Source organism: Vigna radiata, chromosome 5 (genome assembly GCF_000741045.1).
Source record: "Vigna radiata var. radiata cultivar VC1973A chromosome 5, Vradiata_ver6, whole genome shotgun sequence".
NCBI lineage: Eukaryota > Viridiplantae > Streptophyta > Magnoliopsida > Fabales > Fabaceae > Vigna > Vigna radiata.
In genome coordinates this window covers 14,876,974-14,904,239 of record NC_028355.1, presented here as the reverse complement: position 1 = coordinate 14,904,239, position 27,266 = coordinate 14,876,974, and the positions used below count along the sequence as shown (strand labels likewise).

Genomic DNA, 27,266 nt, shown 5'->3' with positions numbered 1-27,266 from the left:
TAAGTAAAATAAATGCTCCTAATATATATATATATATTTTTTATAGTAATCATTGGATTATTGTTGGATGAAATTTATGAAAATATTTATAAAACAACTCCACTCTATCCTTTTTTATCTATGTAATTTTCACTGAAAAATAATAAAAAGTGAAGTTTTTTTCAAAATTAAGTGGTGTTAAAATTATTATTCGATAAAATACAATAGTATATTAATGTTTTTAATAGTAAAACACAAGATCTTCCATTTTAAAGTGATAACAATATCTTTATTTTTATGGTGTGTAAGATGATCACATTTAAGGAATTATATTATGAGATTTTAATTTACTTTTTTGTTGCTGAATTAGATGTGTTACATCACTCTTAAAAACTTTATGAATTTTTACTTTGACGAAAGTTCTTCATAATTATATTTTTTATTTTTTGTTTGATTATTGGTATTTGAAAAAAAAATCTTTTTTTATTAATGGATCATAAGGATTTATTTAGATGTAGAGTTTTAAATTTTATGCATATCAATATCGAATTTAAATAAGAAGGTTTTATAAAGTTTAAGTTTTATATTCATGAGCTATATTTATGATAAAGATATGCTAGTAGATGAAAATGATAGTAATTTAGAATGTAAGATTTAAGGAGGGTATTGTAATATTTGTTTATGTATTTTCATTTTGCAAGATAGAGTTTTAGTACTGTTAACATATATAATAACGATTTTCTATAACTAAATTTTATTAAAAAATAGATATTTAAATATATTATATTATTATTAAAAATTAGTATAAATAAATAATATTTTTAACACATAAGTTATGTATTAAATTTATACTATGATACGCGGTTATTTTAAACTAATTGATAATATATTGAAAATTAATTTAGTAATATGTGCGAAAAAATATATTTAAAGAAATAATTTGTTAGTGTAACATTCCGAATTTTTTTGAGACGTCACGGTGATTTTTCTTTTCTAAAAAAATAACCTTTCCAGAAATACTCATTAAAGATGATTATACTTTACTTTATTGAAATGCAGAGGCAAAACATATATATCAACATTGTCTGAAAAGTTCAGAATATCACTTTTACATAAATTTACAGCAAATCTGAAAACTCTTTAAATAATAAAGAATTAATCCCGAAATCAAATATCCCAACTCTCGTCAGCCACTTCAATCTGATTTTATCTGCAACGCCATTTACTCCCGTAGAAGTACGATCATCGTAGGTGGAAACCACAACCACAAACATTGCAAGGGTGAGCAACCAAAAACATCATCATAAAATATAAGTGTAAAACAACATCAAACACAGTCTATACCAAGTACTGAATTCATATCTCCACGCCTAGACAATATCACACCAATCCATCTATAAACCAATGTCATTTCCTTGTACTTTGTTGTCCCAACCTGTTACGCAAAACAGGGCGATTCGAGTCGTCCTCCATCGCAACTTCAGACCTATCTCCCCGACTTATCGAAAAGCCCTTTGGGCGAGACATTGACTTCCTTGCGCAAAAGAAAGTGACACTCAAATCTCTATCTCTACATGGGACCCAACATCCTTATCGTATCGCAATACGAAAGGCTCACACAAACAACAACAGTAGGAGGAAGATGACATAGTTTCATGTTCACATCACAATTTCATATACATTCTCATTATCATACATTCCTCCACAAATCATAAGATTTATCTCACTATTCTCAAAATATACATAGTCTCAACAATAGACATTACTCACCGATCACAAGACTTATAACACACTCTCATCACCTTTCACCTTTCACCTTTAATTTCAATAATAGACACTAACTCATCAATAACATGCATTGTTCACCAATCAATACACATTCTCAATAATAGATATTATACAAACCATTCAAAAGGTTAGTAACACCATACTAATTACCTTTCATGCATACTCGCAATAATATGTGTTTATCACCCATAACGTAAATATATTCCATTCACAAATACAATGTCAATTACCCTTTTATTGCATCATACTATAAACACACTGTAAACAAAGTTTGTGAAATATTAAACCCCAACAAGAACCACACCATTCATTCAACTAAAAGTACTAAACATTTGCTTTTCTATATATTATAAAAGCTCCTGGACGTATATCTCTCCCTTCTTTTCCTTTTCGTAACACTCAATATAATATTATATAAATTTATATACGTAACATCATACAATATATTATAAATTTATATATATATACATACATACATATATATATATATATATATATATATATATATATATATATATATATATATATATGTATATATACACACACGTAACTTTTATTATCAGAAGCGGCCCCACTTCAATGCCCCAACTCTAAATCAATAATATACCTTAAAAAAATATGCTACATTCCAGGTTTCCATATAAAGTATAATTAATGGTGTATATTTTGATTAATAAAAAAACGAATAATATGATCCTTGTAAAAAGTCGTATACTGTACCACATTTAATAATCCAAGTTTTGTAAAAAATTAAATTACAAACTCTAAGCCATTAATTGAAAACAAACCTCTGCACCATATTTATAAAAGGGAAATCATATAAAATAAAAATAGGGTAATTAATTGGCATAAAACAGTTTGCACTGCATGCTAAAAGAAAGAAAAGTTGCAACCTACTCACGAGAAGGTTAATAACAAATAATGATAGTTTCATGCATTTAATATACTATTCTTCTCACACCAATTACAGAGCTCAATGAAACCACAATTTTTATTTTATTTTCAAACTTGCATACCTTTATATATATACTCATTGCATGCTCACCGAATCTATGCAGAAACGTAAATTTCCTTTCCTATTCTCATTTTATTTCTCTTATTTCATATTCTTTTCCAATTTATGCACATACAAAGGCCCAATCAGACTCAAGGCATATGATTATTTTTAACAGTATTTATGCAGACCATAAAATCATGATCCCAAGCAGCTATATCACTCAAACAGATTCAACACAGTACACACAGCTGCATATCATTGCATCGCACTCAAAACCAACAACTACTATACTGATCATCTCATATACTTAAGTCCTATAATTTGACAGTACTAAATTAAGATCAGAGAAAACAGAAAAGAACATGATAGCATATAAGAAACAACATCATGCACTCAAGGTATTGCCAAGGAGCCGAAACACATCATGAAAGTATGCGTCAATCATCAACCACCCTCACCCAATATGATCATTCTGAAAGCATAAAAATAACCATCACAGAGACACTCTCCATTCAAAAACAAGCCCCCAACGGTATTATACCCAATCACAGCCAACACTCTTCCTCTTAAGCAAAGTAGGTTAACAATAATAACATCGAGAACAATATGTTACAAAACATAACAACTCAAAAACCCTTATACACATATGATAACTTCTTGGTAACTCCCCTTACCTGGATTTATGAGGTCTCTAAGTTTCTCTGGTTCATCAACTTGCATTCTGCAGTTTCTAACGTTTCCTTAGAGATGTTTGAATGTCTCTCCTTCACTTGCCACTCACGGTGTATATATATGCAGAGAAAACAAGGCTCTCACTCTCCAACACTCAATCCATTCTTAGGTGAAAGCTAGGGTTAGGGTAGTCTTTCTATTTCACACTGTCACTCGATATATCCTCCCTCCTGTTTGACCTAAAAGCAGTTTTAATATACTCCTCTGCCACTCTCCAAGTTCCTCCGAAACCTTCTCCCAACAAATAGATTTTATAACCATAAATATCTAAGCCCATTCCTTATAAAAGAGTCCACAAAACAAGACCATGCAAAAACAAAATAAGCATAACAATAATTCTCTTCTCCTATTGGCTAACAAGAATCCTCCTTGGCCCCACGGTAAATTTATGCAAGGTTCTCTCCCCTCCAAAAATGGTACAATGAAAACGTGGAAGGGAAAAATTAAAGCTACCACTTCCTCTCGTGGACCCCACCAGTGCAACCCAAAAGAAAATTAAAAACCTTTTAAAAACAACAAAAGAGAGGCTAGAAAGATTCAAACAGCAAATGGAAGATATTATCAGTGTACACAGAAAACATTGGAACATCATTATCATGTTAAAATAATAACATAATCAATTATATTTAAACCTTATTTAATCTTATTCCAAAATTTAAAATAAAAAGATTATTAATCAATTTTTTTTATATCATCCCTAAACACTTTTATCACACAATAAAATACCTTAATTAAATATTTAATATTAGAATTATAAAATAAAACTACAAAGATATTTTTTTTCTTTTATCCAGGTATTACAGTTAGTAAAACTAAATATATAAGTAGAATATCTTCTTAAAGTCTTTTTATTTAAACACGTATCTTAAAACCATTTTCGCTTTATCTTGCTTATATTTAAAAAAATAAAAAGCTTAAATCCTTAATTGGTCCCCATGTTACAAGAAAATTTTCAGTTTAGTACCTGCTTTTAAAAGTGTATACATTGGGTCCCCATGTTTTGCAATTTGTGTCAATTTAGTGAATTAATGACACTTCATACAAGTTTGTAATAGCAATTGGAAGGTGTCCAAACGTTCAAACAGTTAATAAACATGCTACAACTCAAAATGACTTGTCCACTTGCAATTTTCAAGCCAAATTGATGGTTCAAAGAGACTAAATTGACACAAATTGCAAAACATGGGGACCCAATGTATACACTTTTAAAAGTGGGTACTAAATTGAAAATTCCCTCTTAACATGGGGACCAATTAAGGATTTAAGCCAAATAAAAAGGGTCACAATATATACTTAGAATATATGATCTCTTATAATAAATGGCATTGATTGAATGGTGTGTGGTGGAAATACATTTTTCCAATAGTGTCAACATTTTCAGTCTAATTTAGTGAAGTAAAACTTCCATGGATAATGATACTTAGACAACATTTTTTTACAACATGTAAACATCATCTACGTATCATTATGTGATTGGTCCATGGTGATATTTATGATTATTATTATTGATTATGAAGTAATTTTGGACCAATCACAGAACGACACGTAGATAATGTTCAAATGTTGTCAACAAAATATTGTCTAAGTATCATTATCCCAACTTCCATACATGTAAAAAATTGTCAAACTTCAATGAAACAAAGTTGACTTATTCTAAACAGATAATATAATAGTCTTTCAAGAAAAAACGACAAAACATTAAAAAATATAAAGAATATGAGAGAAAGCAAACTAAATGCAGGAAGATTTCTGATTGGTTTAATTGCTTCTTCTGTCCCTAGTTTGGTTGTAGTGTGTCAAATTTGTCTCCCTTTTAGAAAAATGTCAATTTCGTCCCCATATAGAAAAAATTTGTGTCAATCAAGTCATATCTGTTAAATACAAACTAATGGTGTTAACTGCACTATTTTCGCTTAAGCTAAACTTTCTCGCCTGAGCGAGATTTGCATAAAACCAAAACACAATTTTTGTTTGAACTAGATATTTTCGCTTAAGCAAAAATGTTTTCGCTTGGGCTAAAAATGTCCTACAACTAAAGTTGAACCACTTAAACTCTTTCGCGTGAGCGAAACTTATTTCGTGTGGGGCTAAAACTTGGGGTGCTCACTGGACATAAGTTTAGTGGCTTCTTGGGCCATGGCTGGGGATAAAGTGCAATGGTGATGGAAAGGTGGAAATGATTATTGTGAATAACTTTAACCTTAGTGGTACTTTATCCAACAAGAGAATCCAATGTTACCTCCATGCATGGTCTTTAATAATTGAATGGTGTATTCGTTACCTCCATCACGAATTATTGCCACTCCATGAATCAACCAAAATCTGAGGGTAACCCGACCCCCTAAGAAAATCCAACAACGCCATCACCTTAAATGCACACATAGCATCAGGCTTCGACAAGCAAAAATCATTGCTTTCAAAACTCACTTTATCCGCTGCAAAATCAGGGATCAGACCCATGAAGTGGTTATTATTCAAATCCAACCGCTCCAACTTCGTCCCATTCAAACCACACGGAATCAACCCAACAAACTCATTCCTATTAAGATCGAAATCCCTAAACGAGACCGAATCCCCAATGTTCATCGGAATACTCCCACTAAACTTATTCCCGTGAAGTCACTAAACTTATGTCCAGTGAGCACCCCAAGTTTTAGCCCCAGATGAAGTAAGTTTCGCTCACGCGAAAGAGTTTTAGTGGCTCAACTTTAGTTGTAGGACATTTTTAGCTCAAGCGAAAATATTTTAGCTTAAGCGAAAATATCTAGTTCAAACAAAAATTGTTTAGCTTAAGCGAAAATATCCTTCTGCATATCTCGCTCAGGCGAGAAGGTTTAGCCTAAGCGAAAATAGTGTAGTTAACTCTGTTAGTTTGTATTTAACGGAGATGACTTATTTGACACAAATTTTTTCTATATGAGGACGAAATTGACATTTTTCTAAAAGGAGACGAATTTGACACCCTTTAATCAAACTGGAGACAAAAGAAGCAATTAAACCTAATTTATTTACAACGTTTAGTGACGAACCAAAAAAATGTTTAGCTTGAGTTTCATCATCTGATCAACAGAATTATCCTGTACTTTCTTATATACCTGACTTGAACTTATTATATGTCAATGAATGGAAAAGATATGCAACGATTATTCTCTTAATTAGGATAATTAAATGTAATAAATGTATATGATATTTTATCTTATTTAGTAGGCTGATTATTCTCTTAATTAAGATAATTAAATGTAATAAATGTATATGATATTTTAGCTTATTTAGTGGGCTGAAAATCAGCTTGACAGATTGTAATTATTTGTATATATATGAAAGTTCTCCAGCAAGAAGGGACACAGTTTTTCTGGCTCAATCTTTTCTAAATTTAACATGGTATCAGAGCCCATGGTTCGGGGCTGGTGACCGGGCTCAGACGAGTACGCCCCTCATGATCAAGTGAGCCAGGCAGGAGGCCAGTGGCGGATCGCCGGATGAATCATGAGAGGCGGGGAGAGCTAGAAATGCTCATTGTGACCATGGATCGTGAAAGAGGGTAAAAGAGAAATGCTCCGTGTTGACCATGGTGTACTCGGGATGACAAGACTTCCGCAGCGAGAGAGGAAGGTGACCATAGTCCTTTGTTTGAGGGAGGATGTTGGAGTGCAAATAAAGTCTCATATCGTGTAAAAGAAGGGTTGGTCAAGGGTTTATATACACATAGATATCTCCAATGGTAAGAGGCCTTTTGGAGTGGTACCAAAAGTAAACCCGTGAGGGCTTGGCCCAAAGCGGACAATTTCTTACCATGTGTGGAGATCTATGTGTGTATCGAACCTCTCTCCAATAGTGGTATCAGAGTTTGTTTGATCCGCTTTCGTTGTCTTTGTTGTCTGCCAGCGGTCGGTCGCCATGGCCGCCGGCAGCCCCTAAAAGTTTCTTTTTCAACCTGTGCATTTATGCTTCAATGGGCAATCTCTAGTTTCTGTCTCACATATGTCTTTCTTTTTGTGAAGCATCTTTTTCAATTCTTTTTCTTAAATCTTTAATCATCTTCTTGAACTGTTCTTGATATATTCTTTTAATTCTTCTTGAATTTTTCTTATTCTTCATCTTCTTGAATATGTTTTCTTGAATTCTTCTTGGTATCAGTCTAGGTTACGATTCCCAAACCTAGTTTGCGTTTTTTTCAGTCTCGTTCTCGACTCTCGACTCTCGACTCTCGACTTTCGAACTTTCGATTCTTCTTGTCTCTGTTTTTCCTAGCTTCATGAGTTCCGAAAATATGATGTCTTGTTCGTTCGCCTTAACGAAAAAAAAACTACTTCGCTTGGGCATTCTAATTCCAGATTTTTGTCACCGGAAAAGAATTGTGGGGTCATGTTGATGGCAGCACTCCCGCTCCTGACAAAGATAAGGTCGCTCATGCTAAGTGGGCCGTCAAAGATGCTATCCTAAGTTCAGCGGATTCGAACATTGTCCTGAATCTTCGTCCCTACAAGACTGCAAGCACAATGTGGTCTTATTTGCAGAAGATTTATAGTCAAAATAATGTCGCTCGTCGATTTCAACTTGAGCACAACATCTTTTCTACTTGGCAAATTGATGCTTGTAGATTCACTAGCATCAATTTGAGGGGGATGTCAATGAATGGAAAAGATATGCAACGGTTATTCTCTTAATTAGGATAATTAAATGTAATAAATGTATATGATATTGTAACTTATTTAGTGGGCTGAAAATCAGCTTGATAGATTGTAATTATTTGTATGTATATGAAAGTTCTCCAGAAGGGGGGACACAGTTTTTTTGGCTCAATCTTTTCTAAATTTAACATTATAAACTTTTTTTTTTTCTTGAAAACTAGAAAGGACTGAACAAATACTTTCGTTTTCAGTTTTATATAAAAGAAAGTACACATATTTTAAGGATGCCATTTTAATCTAACTTCGATATTTGAAAAGGTAAATAATCAGTTTTATTTATTTCTCCAATCGAGAAAAGATTAAATAACCTTCAATAAATTTTTCAGTTGAATGAAAAAAAAGTGACAAGATATTTTTCCACAATTTTAATTGATATAAAAATATAGTAGTTACAAATATTCAAAATAGAATTTGTTGCAAAATTTAACTAATTTAAATCAATACTCATTTTTTTCCTCTATATTAGGAAACTTTAATATTAAATAACAATTAATAGTTGTTATCGTAATAAATAAAATAATTCATGCAAAATAAAACATTTATATTTGTTTGTTATTCTGTAATATTTCAAATGCTAAGATTTGAGGAAAATGAAATAGAAGAAACGAAATGAGAAATTTAATTTTATTATTAATTTTTTTCATTACTATATTTCATTTCTAAATAAGTAGAAATAATCACAAAAATGAAGGCGTATATTATATAAAATACAAGAAACATCCTAATTATGGTATTCAAGAATAAAATACCAACACTAATCGTGGATGAATAATATATTTTAAGTTTCCTTAAATCAAATTATACACAATTATCTACATTATTCAACTTTATGCAAAACAAAGTTATTAAGACACACAATATTAAAATTTCTACTACCAAAAAAGTTACAGAACAATGAAGGAAAAATAAAAAATAAAAAGTAAAACAGACAAAGAACGTGGTGCTTATCTTGCAACTAATAATAAATTTTAGGAATGATGGAAACATTGAGGAGATCTACATGTCTTTGTGGAAAAATGAGTCACCCGTTGATGCCAAAAGCACACTGAACAGGTTATTGAAAAACCGCCGAAGCATTTCCCATTGCAAATATAGAACTGTACAGCATATTAACATGATATAATGTTGAAAATCTTGTCAACCCCCAGTAAAAGCTTTTAAATAGCTTGTAACCTAAAATGTAATACAGTTTGATTTCGTCCCCCACCCCTCCCAAAAAAGAAAGAAACAAAAAACTTGTCAACCAAATCCGAATCCCTCATTTGCTTCATGAATGGCAAGCAGTAACCTCTTTTCCAAATGTTGTTTAGATGGATATTCTGGCAAATCTAATTGATTGAAACTGCAAATAAAAGACTTCGTGTTACTACTAAAGTCAAGACGTATAATAATCGATCCATCTAAGTGATTAAATATAGTTCAGAACTCTTAAAAAATGCCTGATTGAAGCTACAATAAAATGAAAAGTTGAAAAAAGGTACCAAGTATGTGCAGAAGGCAAGTGATCAGAGCTGCCATATGCCTTATGTATCTGGAACCTCTGGGAACCTGAAATTCCTTGAAGAGCGCTAAAACCCTCCAAAGGCACCTGAAATGTTGGTAGCGAAAATAAGAACCCTTAATCATATAGTGCATGATAAATAAACAAAACATGGAACCATCATAATTTGGTTATTATAAGAATGATATTGGATACTGTCTTTTGATGTAAACAAGTATAGATTAGATCAAGGTGTATATTGACAGGAACAAAACAATCAGCGCATCTTGTCTCCATCACAACTCAAATCACTAAATTAGTAGTTCTCATGAAAACAAATCCAACTACTTATACTTCTCCCTTAAGTTGTCTGTTGGAAACTTATACACAGGAAACTTGACTATTGGGAATGGCAATTGCTGCATTAAAAGGTAAAGGCAATTGTGAATAAAAAACATTCTGAAATGTGTATGTTGAGTTAGGAGGAGATAATATTAATTATTATGTCTATTTTGATATCGTAAGGATACAAAGTGTTGTCCCTATTTATTGTATTTATTTTCTATGGTGGTCGAATTCTATATAACGTATCCTCTTGTTTAGACTAAGAACTTGAATCATAATTTCTTCCATATATAGAAAATCTGAGGAGTGTTTTTTCACTAAAGCAATTCCATTGAAAAACAAGTATTCAACATTCTCAATATTGTGAGACAAATTCTCGATGTTTTGAAATAAATTCAACGCACAATAACTGGATCTGATTAAATGTTGCTAATATTTAATTGAATTCATCCTTTCCATCCAAAAACTAAGGTATTGAGCAGAAAAGAAAATTATTCCAATGTAAAGGTACAAGCAGCAAAGCGGCCATGATTCAAGATGGAAAATCACTGAAAATTGTTATTGTAACAAGACGTAAAGATCATAAGGTTTAAAGCTCAAAACCGATACCTTGGATGTGCCTGTCACAAACTGCAGCAATCTAGCTTTGTCTTCTTTGCTGAAACTTTGAACAACTTCCCAAAACCATTGTATAACTGGTGATGCGCCACTATACCCAGAATATTCTGTATTTGCTCTCAAGTCATCCACTGAAATGAAATGTAGAAAAGATTGTTAAATTTTCTTTTCCAGAATTTGAACACTAATAAAGATAGCCAGCATTGAGAGAAAATAAATGTGTGGCATCAATAAAGGTGATGTATATTGAAAAAGACGCACAATCAATATCAGGAAGTCCATTGATCAATAATTCCAGCTCTTTGTCATTGAATATAGATATCAACTCCCTGGGAATCAATTCATTGAACCCTTCCAAGAAAGCATTTATTTGAGGACGAATAGCAGTAGTCAATCGATGCTCAACAACCAAATCAACATATTGGTGCTTATTCTCCTCTGTAACTTTCATATTCCGTCCACCAGGAATCAGCTCATAATCAGTCACCTATACAAAGCTCATTAATATTTGATCCTAAATAATGTGCAAGTCCAATAAATAAACAAAATCATCTCAATAGTTTTGAAATAAAGTCAGAACCTCTGTCCGCTCATACAAAATCAACTTTTCCTCATCTGCATCAATGCTAAAAGTAAGATCCAGAACATCACTGATATCATTCTGCAGTTATACAATAAACACGAGACAATTTTCACAAAGAATACAAAAGTAACTATTGCAAAGGAAAAAAATACAAAAGGACACTTGCCTCAAGCATCCATTTCAAATTTCTGAAATAGGCAGGGTCAATAGCTTCAATATCATGGTATGTAACTTTGACCCCAAGGATGTGCTTGTAGAATGACCGAGTAAAATGGACATCCAAGAGCTGACCATCAAATAAAGCTTTTCCAACCTGGATAGTGTAGAAAGGGATAAGTAAAAGGTATATGCGACCACTAAACGCATACATTAACAACATTTGTAAGAACTCACCACTCTACCAACAAATTTGAAATAAGATAGATGTTCTGTTTGGTAAACAGAGTTAGGGTTTGGCTGAAATGTTGATTCATTGCCTACTGTAGTAAAGAGCAGTGCTCCTCTGTCAAAAATAACTCTGGACAACAATTGATACCATTCCCGTGTAAGACCACCTGCATCAATACCTTCTTCACCTTGGAAATGAACAGTCAACCTTCCCTTCAAATCTTGAGTTGATCTCATGCGAAGCTGGTTATATGAATCCTCAAGAACATACGCCCTTCTCACTGATATTCTTAATGGGCTGTGGTGATGGTCATGTTGATGTTTAATTTTTGATCGGAAGTGGGATCGCTTGTTATCAAAATCAATAAATCTTGGAGTCTTCAGCATAAGAGAAAAAGATTTCTCCAGCAAGCCAGGATTTTGCCTGATAAAAGCATTCAATAGTTTCCTATGCTTTTCTGAAAACTTGGCAAAAGCAGCATGTTTCTCATCTAGTTTTGTAGCAGGTCCAGATGTTTTCTGCCGAGTACCAGATGTGCTGGCATCTTCCACATCAGATATTACAGGAACACTTGTAACAGTAGTGGCATTTGACTGAGCAGGATGTAGCTTCTCACAAAAAACAAAAAATGACTCTATGTATGGTAAAATATTTTGAGAACCAGCTGGAAGTGGAGGCATGACACTGGATGGTTTGGACACAGATGTTCTAGAAGGGGTAATAGACTCGGATACTGACTCAGAGTAGGCCTCTATCTTGCTTATACAACTGCTCAGCTCATGCCACAAGGGCTCTAAGGCTGAATTGATTCCCCAAACTTCAGAAAGGGCAGGAGTTATTCCATCATTCTCTTTCTCAGCCAATGAGGTAACAAGGGAACTCAAGGCTTGCAAAACTCTTAAAATTGCAGCACCATCAGAAGATGTTGTACTGAGAAGAGCTTTCATTGCCTCGCTAAAGGTGCGCAACTCGTCCATTGCAGATGAAGTCAAATTTCGAACTGCTTCTGCCAGATGAGTGACAAAAAACTTACAGTGAACTGGAGCAATGGCCACCAGTTTTTTCATTACCTCCGCAACAAGACCATATGCATTGTCAGACAAACTGGAACAGATACAAGAAACATTAGATGAAATCTACATTGCTAAATTCTACAACATTGTTTTTAGAACAATAGCCAGACCCAATAGACTTTGAATTATGAAGTAATAAATAATAAAATAAAACATAAATTGGAACAAGTGTCAAGACCCAAGTAATGAATGGTCTAATTAAAAAACGAAACCTCATGCCAGGAAAACTCGTACCACTCTCTCAAAGTAAGAAGTTCAGATATCAAAGTAAATACACCAAATTAAGGCAGACTGAAAAAATCCCAGATAAAAGAATTAACTGTAATCTAAAATCATAATCATAACCATACCCTTCTAGAGCAAGCAACGAGCAAAGAAGCTGAAGTTCTGCTTGTGGTAGATCACACAATACTTGCTGAGCCTGACATTCCTTATTACTGGAAGCTGTGGGTTTAGAGCATTCATTGACTTGAGGAGACGCCTCTGGAGCAGAAGATGTAGCTGAATCAATATTCACGTCTACCACCATTGCAGAAATTTGCGGACCCAATACTGGGTCAGTAGATATTTGAGATCTGTCAGATGAACTAGACTTGCTTCTAGCACTTTCAATGATAACATCAAGCAAATTTAGCAACTGAAAACAGAAAATCGTGTCAGCACTCCAAGCACGTACACAAATGGATGTGCCAAAGATATCAATAAATTCAAATCATCACCTGCTCAAGATGAGCTATGCTCCTCAAATAAAGGGGTTGTTTCAAGAGACCCAAAAGCATTGCAATAGATATGTATCCTGCATTTGTTTCATCTTCAACAACCATCACAGCTTTGCCACGTGCAACATCAGCATTATCTGGTTGTCTCACTGCAGGATGATGCAGCCTAAACTGAAGCAAAATTCTTGCCACATATGGATGATGGCGAGCAAGATAGGTGAGTGTTTCAAGTATTCGCCGAGAGAGTAATGGGGGAACTCCTACAAAATTAAAAATATACAGAGTATTAATAAGTATCCACCATTGGAGATTGGGAGGAGGGTCCGAGGAACATCTTTCAAATAACATTGACTGTGACTAGTTAAAACAAGCATGAACAATAATAAAACAGAAGTCCCTTTAAGAAATTAAAAGCAGGAAGACAAATTCAAAAGCTGTGCACTGACTAAATCTATAACTGTAAATACAAACAAAAATAAATGTTAATCAAGTTTTCTTACCATCGAAAGATTGAGGACGTGAGTACATTACATTGCTCTGACAACCATATAGTCTGTACGGAGGTTCAACTGCACTAAAATAACTAGCCGGCTTTCTTACATCAAGCAACAGCAAGTCCATCAGAATTTTCACCAGGGAAATTCTGGTTTCACTATGGGCACAAAGATTTAAAAGAAGCCTTTGCAATTGACCTTTATATAGTGGCTGAAAAAATTAAGAAAAAAATGTGTAACTAATGAAGTTGTTCTTATTTTGAAGTGCCTATTATCAAGAAATACCTGAACTATGCGAAATAGCCTAATCATGGCATGCAGAGCTTCAGTGTCCACTAGAGGTGCTCCATCAGCTTCAACAAATTTAGCTCCAGCAGACCTGCGTGAAGTGATGCTTCCCCCTGCCCCATCTGGGCCAGAACCAATACCTTCACGCCTAGAAGTTTCACCTCTGCGACTTCTGGGATACATACCAAAGAGGGTGCGACTGTATCGATGTGCAAACCTTTCCCGCAACATATTTGCCTCAGCAACAAGGGCAGGTGTAAGGTTGGCAAGGATAGCATCAGAGGATGTTAATAGAACCTGAACCAAAAAAAGAAAACTTCAGATACATGCTCACTTTTAGCAAAACCTGGATTCAACAGACAAGCTTGCCTCTTCTCGTAATTCTGAAGGAAATGTTGCAATTATTGAGACAGTATCCATTTCGACAGGTTGCCCTTCCAACTCCTGAGATTGATGTAGTCTCTGTGCTTGTTGCTGAGCTAGAACTTCTGCTCGAATGTCTGGGGGAAGTGCTGCAAGGAACTCAGGATCAATATCCCCATTGTTTTGTGACTCAGCATTTGATGGTTGAGCTACTTGACCCTGCTGGGCTGAGAGAACTTCCGCACGCAGCTCCTCAGGAAGAGCATCCAGAAAAGCAGGATCAATTGCTGCTGATCCAGCATCACTGTTCACCTGCTGCTCAGCTGCTGGACCTTCCTGATCTGCATCTCGGCTTGAATTTTCTGAAACTTCAGTAACACTGTGGAGGGATGCATCCCTTACACCTACAGGAGAAGAATGACCAAAAGGCACAGTTGCTCTTCTTGTACGTGCAGCCTGTGAATCACCTGCAATCCTATCAGCAGAGACCTGCCTTTCTCCACCATCATCATGACCATCAGCACTTCCAATCTCAACATCTAGGCTCCGAAGGCTTTCACCGAAAGTTGCCCCACTACCACTACTCTCCTGACTCACAGCTTCGACATCTCGCACGGCTGCATCATTATTATGCTCAAACTGCATCTCAACTTCCTGAGAGTGAGTGTTTGATACATCTGTTTGCAGAGTTCCATTCCCTACAGGTCTGATATCAGCATTGTTGTCAGTGTTATCAATTGATGCAGGAGTCACATTACCACCTCCCTGAATTGCATTGTTTTCTACTGGAATTTCTAGCTGTGAACTTGCAGAATTGTGCATCTGGCTGACCTCAACTTTATTCTGAGGACCTGCTTCTGCTACATTATTATCAGATGACTTGTCAGAAGTAGGTCGCCTCAATTGAGAGACAAGGAACTCCTCAAGGCCCTGCGGTACAGCACCAGGATTTGACCCACTGCTTTGAGGGTTAGTATCACTCCACAAGTTCAAGCGGTGTCCATGACGTCCACTCCGTAGTGATCGAAAGATATTATCCAACCCCGTTGAGCTCTCTGTTATACTATCTGTAAATTAGAAAAAAAAAAAAACATAACTGTGGCATTACTAAATCGCAAAATAAAAGGAAGGGGAAAACATTATTATAATAAAACATCAACAACAATTTGATAAAGGAAGTGACCTGATTGAACAGTAGATGGGTGGAATGAGGAAGGACCAACTAAAAGTGGATGGCGTGAAGGAGCAGCATTATCACCACTCCTGCCCAAAAGGCTGTAAATAGAGGTGGTACGCCCTGGACGTCTAGATCCAAAAACTTCAACTGGCATCACATGAAGAGATTCATTTGGAAAACTATTGTCTCTTCCAAGAGCCTCAATGTGATCATAAACATTAATTCCATTAATTCCCTCCTCAAGTCTTAGTATAACACCATCTTCATCATCCTCATCCTCATCCTCCTCCTCCTCCTCCTCCTCCATCACTTCATCAAAATCATCATCAATTTCATGATCCTCATGGTCAGTGTCAGGATGTGGTAAATGATGGACTTCATCTTCTTCCAAATCATGATGTTCCTCATCATCTTCATCATCTTCATCTACATCTTCACCCTCATCTCCGGACATGTCACCCTCATCCTCGTCATCAAGATTTTCTTGTCCATGAGATTGGATTTCAAATTGTAGCCCCACATTTTCAATCCCAGTTTGATGGCCTCTAGCATCCTCACCAGTTTCATGCATGAAGTCATCTTCATTGGCGGGAGCAGAGCCCCCATCAAGATCATGATCATGATCCATATCATCAGTAACAGCTTCAGACCCACCATAAGACTGGATCACATTGTACGACCCAACATGGTCAACTTGAAGGGAATCGTGATTGGCCTGAGATATTGTTTCCATGGACTGAGACTGAGATGTGTGATCAATATTATCCATTCTTCCAGATTGACTAGGATCAGAAGGCTTTGTTTGATTATCACCCTTTCCTGCACTCAATTCAACTGAATGAACATGCTCCTTGGTTACTAATTCAAGAGCTTTGATAATACCAGTAGCAACTTTAGACGAGTCAGCATGGTCCAAGTCCAAAACCTGTAATGTATGAGTAAAAGATTTAACTAGACCAGCATCCATGAAAGTTACAGAGGACTCAGCTGATATGCTTGAGCCAGCAGGTGTCCGGGCAGCCAAAATATCATTAAGTAGATCAACAAAAACCTGAATTTCATTGCCTGGAGGCTTTGGCATAATGCCATTACATGAATCAACAAATTCATTAATAATGTGGCTAATCTCAGTAAAAACCCTCCTCCTTGCCTCTGAAGACCGAACACAAGCAGCTACCATAAACTGATTAGCCCTGGTTGCTAGTTTCTGCCTCCAATCACCATCAACTTTCTTATCCTTTTTGGAATTTCGAGAATAAGGAAGGAAATTCCTAAGAATATGGTAGAATATACCTCCAGCACCAACACTAGAATGACTCTTTTGATTAAAGCCCCTATTATTGCTGCTCATTTCAGCATCCCGCCGAAGCAGAACATGAACAGAAGATGAGTACATCAACAATATCTCCATCAGAAGCTTCAAAATAAATACTATCTTTGCAAGTGATGCAGATGCTTCCTCGCTGCTGGTTTCATTTCCCCCAGATACAGTGGCAACTGCTTTTCCTTTCCCCCTGATTGCAGAAACGTCAATGTCCATCTCACTTGATGCAGGGGAGCCACGGGCGACATTTGAAACATTATCATCCTTCAGAGGGGGGGCAACAAATGTGCATATAGATTCAAGAAAAAGTTCTATCACATTAACAAAACTTTGAGTGGGCTTTTTGTATTTGACATTCTTTGAGTTTGAATCGTGAAGTTTTCCATGCACATTCCCAGGAGCTCCTGAGATTGTACTTCCTAAACAAACTTTTCCATCATTATTATGTGATTTATCTTTCTCCAGTGATTTATCCTTCTCCTTGGACTTCTCTTTATCCCGATCTTTCAACAAGACAATGTAAGGTCTTTCACCCACCATTTCAACTTGGCAAACAGATTGAGCAGCTTCCATAAATATTATTGGATCCCGGGAAATTACCGAGGCCAAACTTAAAAGGAAATTTCGTGGATTGACCCTCCCATTTGGATGGCGGTTAGATGCAGCTACAAGACTGTGTTTTATCTCAGATTCCATTGCTTGCTGGAGAGTTAGTGGATCTTCAATAACATGACGGACAATACCAGCAGCAACATTATCAAAACCAGGAAAGAGGCTACTGGTTGGCAGAGAAAGAAGGGAACTTAAACCACCAGCATCAAAAAAGGTAAGAGCAACAGAATGATTCCTCGTAAGATTGGAACAAAGTAGCAAAATAGCATGCATTGTATCTGAGGGAACTTGGTTCTTCATGTAACTACAAGCTATCTCGACAAGCCTCTTCTGTTCTTGTACATCTGCATACTTGGTAGAAAGTCCCAATGCAGATTGTAATTTGTGTTGCTTATCCTCATCAATGAGAACTGATGTCTGCTGAACATTCACAGCTTCCTTCTTCAACAACTCTGCAATTTCAGAATTCAATTTTTGATCAACTTGCAAAAGCCTCTCCAGTGCAAGGAAGGCAGCTGCAACCCATTTTGGCACCTGATGTTTCTCCCTGCTACCAAGACTAGAATCCCACTGGCAGAGAAGATCTGAAGTAATATTTATCAAACCACTCTTTGAAGCAGCTTCCCGTGAAACAACATCCTCATTAAGAATCAAAGCCAGAACATGAAATAAAGCAGCAAGCATGGTATTATTTCCATTACCAGAAACCAATCCGCATTCCTTGATCCGATCAACAATAAAAGTGACAACATTGGATCTATATTGACCGTCATTCTGAGAGCAGATCATCATGAGCAAGTCACGGACAGGAAAAGCAAGAGGCTCCTTTTGAAGAAGCTTAGTACAAGTTGATAACAATTCACCAACAGGAGGAAGATGGACCACCTCTTCCTCAAGTTGAGGAACGGAGTCACTTGCAGCAGCATCCTTGGGCTCTGATTCAGAGTTTCCAAGGGACATGGCTAGTGCACGTGCAAGTTCATCATCTTCTTGAGTGTCCTCTGGATGGGAAAACAACCATTCCATTGCCAATTCCACACTATTTGATCCAACATGCCTCAAAGCTTCTTCAGCTCTTGCCCTGGAAAATCCCATCTCTACAATGGTTGAAATCGTTGTTTCATTAGGAGGAGGCCCAGTAATGCGAGCATTGCCATTTACATTTTTTACTTCAACCCCTGAATAAACATGCCTAATGATAGAGATAACATTAGAAATAAATTCATGACTACAATCAACGAACTGGGAATGAGTCCAAACTGGGAGCACAGCTTTCAACACCATAGATTGGAGGACTTTAACAAATATCTCAGCATCTCGTGGAAAGGGGGTATCACCACTAAGGGGTTGTGCAAGTAAAGGCTTTGTGAAAGAAGATAATATGAAGGAGGAGGTCACTAGATGGTCCATAAATTTACCATAACTAGCTAGAGAACCATATATCCACAAATGATCTGTATCTTCCTTGTCATCATCCTGCTTTCCATTCCCATCATCAGTTTCCATTGGCGATGCAGGAGTCCGATTAACTGCAAATAGCAACTGACTAGTGGCTTCAAATGTAGTCAATACTGATTGAATAACTCCATGCCCATACAAGCAATTCAGTAAAATGGGATTGCAGGACTCGGGCCTTTCCATTAGAATCCCATCTATAAAATCAATGACTTTACCAAAATAACGACATTTTGTTGATATGGATGCTTCCTCAACATGGCCACCAAAATTCATGTGATCTAAAGCAATGATAGCAAAAGTAGAAGCCACTGATTTTGAAGCAGGGCTCACACTCACAATATCATCACGACGGCGAGAGGGTTGCAGCATTACTTTTCCTAACTCTTGGAACAAATGTGTAATGTGAAATGAAAGCGATCTAACCATGTCACAACAGGAGGTATAATATGTTCTCTGCTTGTCACATTCCTTCTTATTCACAGCTCCTGGAACATCTGCAGACTCAGAAGAATGCAACTGATTACTGGATCCTAACCGCCTGTTTGTAGCACCAACAGAATTTGGTCGGTGCTGAGAACCAGGGACACGTCCTAGATCTCGATACAGGTTAATAAGGTCAAAAAATTGTGATTCTACACTCCATCCTGAAGTCCTCCTCCTGAGTAAAGGATCAAGAAACTGCCTGATAGAATTGTACCTTTGTTCTGCACTTTCATTTGCATCAACGTCTGCCTGTGGTGAATCAGTAGTAGAACAAGAAGCATCATCTTCTATATCGGGCTTTGAATTTTCAAGAAGAGCAATTTGCCATAAAACTTCACGGTGGATGCGTCCAATGTTTTCAAGAACATCTTTATTACCATTTCCAAATTCCGTAAGCAAAGCAGTCACCCATCTGTTGTCTTTGGATGCAGCAAGAAAGAGAAGAAACTCAACCAGGAAAAGTGAAGAAAATATGTTATCAGTTGTCATCTTTGGATCCAGTAACAAAGGTCCTGAAGATGCACCAAACCCAGTTAATGCTACATTCAAGTGCTCTCTAAGAGAGGTACAGAAGGCATGTGCCAAAGGAGTGGAGTGATGTTGAGCAAAACCCTTAAAGACCATGGTGCTATGCAAAGCAATAGACATGCCATCTGAGGATTGTGCAACTGTAGGTCGTAAAAGCAACTTCAATAAAGCTTCTATTCCTGATTTTTCTACAAATAGCCGACATGTTTCAGAATTTTCCATAGTACGGTGAATCAATACCATCAAATGAAAAATGCAAAGCTGAATGAATGTCTCATCATCTATCCCTTCAGCAGTAGTTTCTGTGGTACCTACAAGGCAACAATGGCTTTCATTTTCTTTGTCTTCAGATTTTGTTTCCATTGCAATGTCCTCATTAGCTTTTCCGGAAGAAGATCCTGCATCAATCCCATCTCCAAAGGATGCAATTTTATGGATGATTTCGATGATAATGTCAACACCAGTACTTCTCAAAGAAGACACGTGTCGAAGAAGTTCCTCTACAGAATTTGCAAGAGGAACAATAGCTTCGTTCATGGCAAGGACATACTTTCTGCTTGTAAAGATGTTGGAAAGAAACTGCAGTGAAGAAGTTTCTCGAACAATCTCTAAGCCTTTGGCATTAAGACAAATAGCCCCAAGGCCATTCGGAATGCATGTTAGAGCCTTTGACGAAGGAAGTACTCCAGATACAACTGAAGATAAAAAAGCATTGGGAAGACCCATTTCATGTAAAGAAGAAAAGCATGTAGGATCTTTGTGAATTATTTCACTCATAACAGTAACAGCTGAGTAATAAATGTCACCTCCAAACTTATCTACATTCTGAAAAATCATTACTAAAGTTGCAGGTAATGAACTATCATGGGAGTGTTGAGATCTAGTAGAGTTTGTAGGGGCATACGTTGCAGAACCAAGAGCCTTAAGAGACACTTTTATCAGCCTCTTCTGAGAGTAAAGCTGATGAGTACTAAGCCTTGAGCTTTCACCGGTGAGCATCACATTATCATTCTCTCCAACCAACCCAATGACTCTATGAACCTCTATCTGCAATCTTTGAGCCAAAAGCTCAACACCTCCCAACTCTTTAAACAAAGATACAGCTGAACTACTGCAATCCATAAGCTTCTGAAGGGTTTTCACTGCTAAACAAACAAGATGAATATGAGCAGGATCAGAATCCTCCAAAAGAGGCAAGAATGTGGGTACCATTCCAGAACCTCTGATGTTACTCCCAGAAGATGATGTTGACACTGCATGCAGCAGATAAAATTGAAGAAGTGCCTCAACAAAAGCAAAGGAAGTTGGATCGTTAGAACTCTTCAATGACAAAATAGCCCTTTGAAGTACATTCAGTAGTATCATGCGGTTCCCTCCAGTGAAGTTCATACTAGATCCACTCAATATCCGTGCACGTTCATGAGATGACGTATATGCTGCTAATTGGGCCCCTAATGCAAGCATTACAAGTGTTCTGATAGATCCAGATATGGTTTCTTCAGATCGCACAACTCTAATTAATTCATTGGTGTATTCTGGTTCGTTAGCAAAAAAGGACACAAGCTCATCATGAGCATCACTGGATTGAACCAACACAACAAAAGCAAGAAGACAGATCCTGCTATAAAGCCTGCTTATTCTCGCAGACCGAAAGGCACGAGCATATCTAATTCTTGTGAGTAATGAAAATCGGAGCTCTGGGGGAACATTATATTGTTCAATGCATTGCTTCAACATTGTCAAATCATCTTCTTTGCGCAAATGCATATCTGCTATGTGAATAACTCGCAAACTTGAGGAACCTGTATCAACATTTTGTTCCTTGCTTTGAGCAATGGGTCCATGCAATTCAAAATAAAGAGTAGAACCCATGCAGTAATTGGATTGGTCACTACCATTCTCTACATCTGAAGGAAACAAACAGAGTGCTTCATCCTGAGCTTTCTCATTTGCCACAATACACGAATACAAACCCATGCCCTCCTCCTTGCTTCCCCACCCTTGTGCTAGGGACAGGAGATAGCTATTCACAGAACCACAGCCAACCATTTTTGCACTTCCATGAAGCTTAGAAGGATTTATTTTTACAAGTGCTGCAAGAGTTTCTAATGTTGCAATAATAATCTCAGGATCTGTTGATGCTAATAAAAGCTTGAAGTGCTGAAAACGAAGGGAGATAAATCAGAAACCAATAGTATCAAATAATCCACAAATAAATTGCTTGACTAAAAACTAATGATAGAGTGAAACATGAAAATGAAATAAGATTATCTTAAAATAGGGCCCAGTTTCTCTTCAAATTACCTCCAAGCCATCAAAAGAACTCTTGTTTGGACAGTTCTCTAAAATTATTTGTATCACCCGCAGTATTTGTAGAATTGCATGTTTTGGTAATGGAACGTCAACTTCTAAATTATCAGACAATGTCAGGTCATTTCGACATGATAAATATGTCTTGAAATATGTATCAAAATGAAGCAGCAATGGTCTCCAGTGATGAAAATTCCCCTGATAAAACAAATACATAAGTCTATGAGAAGAAAAAGAAGAATACTATCTGCAGCAACTCGTCATTCTATTACCTTATTATACTCCCACCGAAAGCCAAAGAGGGGTATAGCTATATCTTGTAATGGACATTGAATGACCTTCTCAATGAAGGCTTTGATCTTGGGAGGCTGAAATCAATCACATAACATATAAGCTAGATAGAAAAGAAGGGAGATAAAAACAAAAAATTTAAGCCAAAAGAATTTCTGAGATGCACAACCATGAATCATCATGACATGTGAATAGATAGAAGTGAACATGATGAACATGTATATATTAAGGCTAGTGCATCTAAAAATGGAATTTGTGAAGCGAAGTTGAAGCAAATTCCTATCACAATTATTACATGTCTACAAACCATTCATGTTAATCAATTTCAGAAAAGGAAAAACAGTATTTATCAATTTAGCAGAATAATCATAATAATAATAATAATAGAAACACTCAGCTTTAGAATATGAAAAAGGGGCATTGAGATATTAGTTTTACCAAAATGAGCATGTGCACACTAGCATGCAGCACACAAAATTTATAAGAAACCAAAGGACATTGTCACTGAAAACAATGAATGCACAAGAAAACAGAACGTCAAAATCCAAACCTGGATAAAAGCTAGAAGATGCCATACTTCCTCATATTCTAAGTAGGCGTGTTAACACTTTCACATGCATAAAGTTACAATCACAAAATGTCATCAAAACCAAAAATTCACTCAAACGTGAAATGCCACCATTAAGTTTAAGAAATATATGCATGAAAAGTTAAAAATCCCTACAATTACCAGGAAGTAATGCAAGAATTCTAAACTATAAGCAAACATTTTCATCTGGCCACCACTTCTATTGGTAGTGTGGCACATACACTGACAATTGACTACTGCTTGGAAGCATAAGAATGAGGCTATAACCCCATCAATCATCAATAATATTCAAACATTCTATGGACGAAATGTAGGCCACGCAACAAAAATGATACAGAAGGCTCCAATGCTAATTTATTATTTTACTATATAAGTTTAAGCCCCTCATCACTTATTTACATGATGGTCAAGTCAAAAATAGTATGTGACTGAATGACTAATGGAATAAGCAGCTAGTAACATCAACAACACACAGTTACAGTATATCAAAATCAAATTCTATGGTAGCATAGCTATTATACGCTAGGCAATCATACTGTAACTGACATTTTTGCTCTAGTGGATATTTTAAAAGCATCTTTATTAGATTTTCTACTTTGCCCGAAGTAACTGCTTTATAGGCATCTTGTACAACATTGTTCTTTGTTGTGAAAGAAAGCTAAACCAATTTTATAAATAATGAATACAAAAAAAGGAAAAGACAATATGAGATGCAAGTTTTGCAAAACTTCTTGAGTGAGCTCAGAAAAAAAGTAAAATTTACCCGTAATTTTTTCCACACATGCACTATGGTGGGAAATAGATGGATCCTTTCCTTTATTTAGAATAGAGATCTTTTGGGAGAGAAAAAACAATCATGTCCCCAAAATTAGTCTTTCCCACACCAGTCTAGATTTTCTGCTGAGATTCTAGTACTGTTTTCCTAGTAAAAACTTTAAAATACATAATATTAATATATTAAAAAAGTTTTTAGAATATTTTAAACATCAAAATTAGTGTCCATAAGTGTATTGTAAAGACTCAATAGAGATCTAACACAAAAAACTCAACAGAGAATCTAAATTTTTCCACACATGCAATTGAGCAATTCAAACTTAAGTCACAAGTTACGCTTGTTAGGTACCAATAGAATCGCACGAGTTCCTGTTAAGTCCATCTTCAGCCAAAGTCAACTACCATATTCTGCTATTCAAACAGAACTAAATTAAAACTAAAACAGCGTAATGCAACAGCCTATAGATTTCTAAAACACACGCAGTTAGATTTGACTATATTTTTATCACTGGCTACAAATGAGGCTATATCTGAACCCAACATCTTCACTTAAAAAAATCATTTCACTTTCCTAAAAGCTAACAAGTTAATCTATACTCCTATTAAACCAGAAGACTTTAGCCAAATACTCACTTAGGCTCCCTTTGATTCCACCAATGGCAAAGGGAATGCACGGAATGTGAAAATGGGAGTTTGGATGGTGTGATGTGCATGGAAAGTGAGAAAATCAAGAAGGATATATGCAATAAACTTTCTGCACGAAAGTTGAAGAAAGATGACATAATAGATTATGTAGTAAATATTATTTTATTGATATTTACATTCATTTTAAACACATAATTGATTATAACTTCTGACACACTCGATAATGCTATTTTTATTCATTTTTTATTATAATGATTACAATAATTAATAACAAAATCATCTTGCTTTCTACTTATTTTCACTCTTTCTAATAATTGCTAAAAAATCATTTTCCCCTCTTTTAACTCTCCTTCTTTCTCTTTCTTTCCTTTTTCACTCCCTTACTTTCCAACACACCATTTCAATTTCTAACAGCACATGCTATCACAGGTCTACAGATGCTAAATTCAAACAAGGACGCCACCTACTCCTTCAATCTCTCTCACACATGCATAATAGAGCCTTTGATGACTCCAAATCAACGAATTAGTGAGGACATGAAAAAAAAAAATAAACAACCAATAATAAAATTCACAGACATCACCAGGTTAAAACTGCTTCTTTGCAGAATAGCAAAATAGACACAATCAACTAAAGACTGAACAAAAAGCTTTTGGAAAACGCATTTCCCAATTATGATAACAGTTGAACGAGAAAGAAAAATACACAAAAAATAAACAAAGAAAGTACGAGTGTAGAGAAATAGAAGACTGACAGGGTCATAGTCGAGTTTGACGGAAGGGCCAATGGAACCCTCGCTCGATAGAAGTTGGCGCAGCCTCGAAGGCAAACTCGATCTCACGCTTGCCATCTCCCCTCAGTTTCGCTACTTTGAACTGCAGATTTAATTAGGATAGGAAAAACAAAAAACAAAACCGCAAAACAAAAACAATTAGCAAATAAAACGACGCCGCAGAATCCACCCATCCCCCGCAGTGTTTACAACCGGCGCTGAAATTGAAAGAAATCGAAAATTCGCCATGGAAAGAAAACGCAGATCGTATTGGAAGAAGAGAGAGAAGTACCTGAGAGATGAGAAAAGAGAGAGTGAGAGCATACACATAGGAGTGTGAGAGAAGAAAGGGTTGGGGTTGGGAATCGGCTTTGTTAGAATAAAATTGTTGTGTTTTGTAGAAGAGAAAAAATTAGCCCTTTTTTTCTGAAGCAAAGAATAGAGTATAAATAGTGAGAAATGGTGAAGAGGCTCTTTGTATTGCTTGCAGGTGCAGGCGGTGTTCCAAGAATCGACTGCCAACGTTTTCCATTATTGCCCCTCCATGGATTTTCCGTTTTTCTTTTCTTTTCCCGTTATAAGATTTTTACATAAAAAAATTTAAACTATTTATTTAATATTTATTAGTTATTTTATAAGATAATTATAATATCTGATGTTGTTGTAACGTTAAGATCAGTTGCATCCTGTATCTTTTATACTTGGGTTTTCTGGAGGTAAAAATCATGTAAAGTTGTTATTTAGTGGAAGAAACTCATGAATCCCATTATAAATTTATACTATTATCTATATTATTATTATTATATAAAGAATTTTTTTAACTTTTTAATATTTGTTTTTTAAATTAAAATAATTATTTTATGCTGTTTTTTTTAAAAAAAAAATATTTTTTTTAAGTTTAATATTTTAAAATTAAAATATCTATTCATAATAAAATCATTTAAAAAATTATTTTATTTTTATAATTATATATAAAAAAATGGCACAATATTTTCATTAATATAGAATAATGATTTTTTGTTTTTCTATTACTTAACACAGTATTATTTTTTTGCTGAAAATAATAATATTATTCAACTTTATTTGTGGAATTCCTTCTTTTTTTCATTCACACAAATTCTGACTCACAGCACAGCCAAGCATTCTGATGTATTGCATTTATTTTTATTCTTATAATATTCTTTTTCATCATCCAAATTTTTTTTATCATCTTATAATTGATTTCTTTTTATACATTTCTAAAAGTAACAGCATCATTTATTCATTTTATTTTAAATGTAAAATCAGCAACACTGTTTTAATATTTGTTACTTAATTTTGAATATTCAATTAACAGATGGTATTATTTCCCTTTTCATTTTTCATTTTATATGTAATTAAACAAAAAGTAATGATATTATGAGAGTTGTTTCTTAAAAAAATCTGACCTGGTTGGTTTAAATTTAACGGATAGAATTAGGTTGAGATATTTTAAGCATGGCTTGTTAAAGACTTCTGGGTCAATTAATTGTAATATTTAAAGTCTTAAAATACTATTCCAAGTTGTAATATTCATTTTTTATTTTTTAAAAGAATGTCAATTCTAAACTACAAATTTTATTTTAGATAAATTATAGTTGCCAATTAGATTAATGATCAAAATCTTTTAGTTTTTTTAATAACTAAGAAAAAAACTAATGAATTTCTTTTTTTTCAACCTTACATTACTAATTTTTATAATTTTTATAATAGATTTACATTTCATTATATATTATATAATATGATC

At 35.2% G+C, this 27,266-nt stretch overlaps 1 protein-coding gene across 2 annotated transcripts; it reads right to left on the bottom strand.

The window, feature by feature from the left end:
* Positions 1–9,241: 9,241 nt before the first annotated feature.
* Positions 9,242–25,965, bottom strand: LOC106761206 (E3 ubiquitin-protein ligase UPL1-like). Of its 2 annotated transcripts, XM_014644733.2 has the most exons (17): positions 25,794–25,958; positions 25,484–25,604; positions 22,703–22,798; positions 22,425–22,628; positions 15,722–22,280; positions 14,545–15,605; positions 14,173–14,472; positions 13,894–14,098; positions 13,394–13,653; positions 13,025–13,311; positions 11,607–12,705; positions 11,380–11,526; positions 11,211–11,291; positions 10,892–11,117; positions 10,622–10,761; positions 9,669–9,775; positions 9,242–9,529 (listed from the first exon to the last, which is right to left on the bottom strand). In XM_014644733.2, exons 2-17 carry the CDS (start codon positions 25,577–25,579, stop codon positions 9,427–9,429), a joined length of 10,971 nt encoding a protein of 3,656 aa, XP_014500219.1. In that variant the 5' UTR covers positions 25,580–25,604; positions 25,794–25,958; the 3' UTR covers positions 9,242–9,426. The 2 variants fall into 2 exon arrangements, with proteins under 2 accessions (XP_014500219.1, XP_022636415.1); XM_022780694.1 differs by lacking the exons at positions 9,242–9,529; positions 9,669–9,775; positions 10,622–10,761 and having other exon boundaries at positions 10,976–11,117; positions 11,211–11,245; positions 25,794–25,965.
* Between the last annotated feature and the right edge of the window lie 1,301 nt (positions 25,966–27,266).

Coding starts and splice junctions, on each gene's coding strand:
- LOC106761206 (XM_014644733.2), bottom strand. CDS start 25,579: ATGGCAAGCGTGAGATCGAGTTTGCCTTCGAGGCTGCGCCAACTTCTA. Junction 14,099..14,172: donor GGCTATTTCGCATAGTTCAG/GTATTTCTTGAT, acceptor TAATTTTTTCAG/CCACTATATAAAGGTCAATT. Junction 9,776..10,621: donor TTGTGACAGGCACATCCAAG/GTATCGGTTTTG, acceptor CCAACATTTCAG/GTGCCTTTGGAGGGTTTTAG.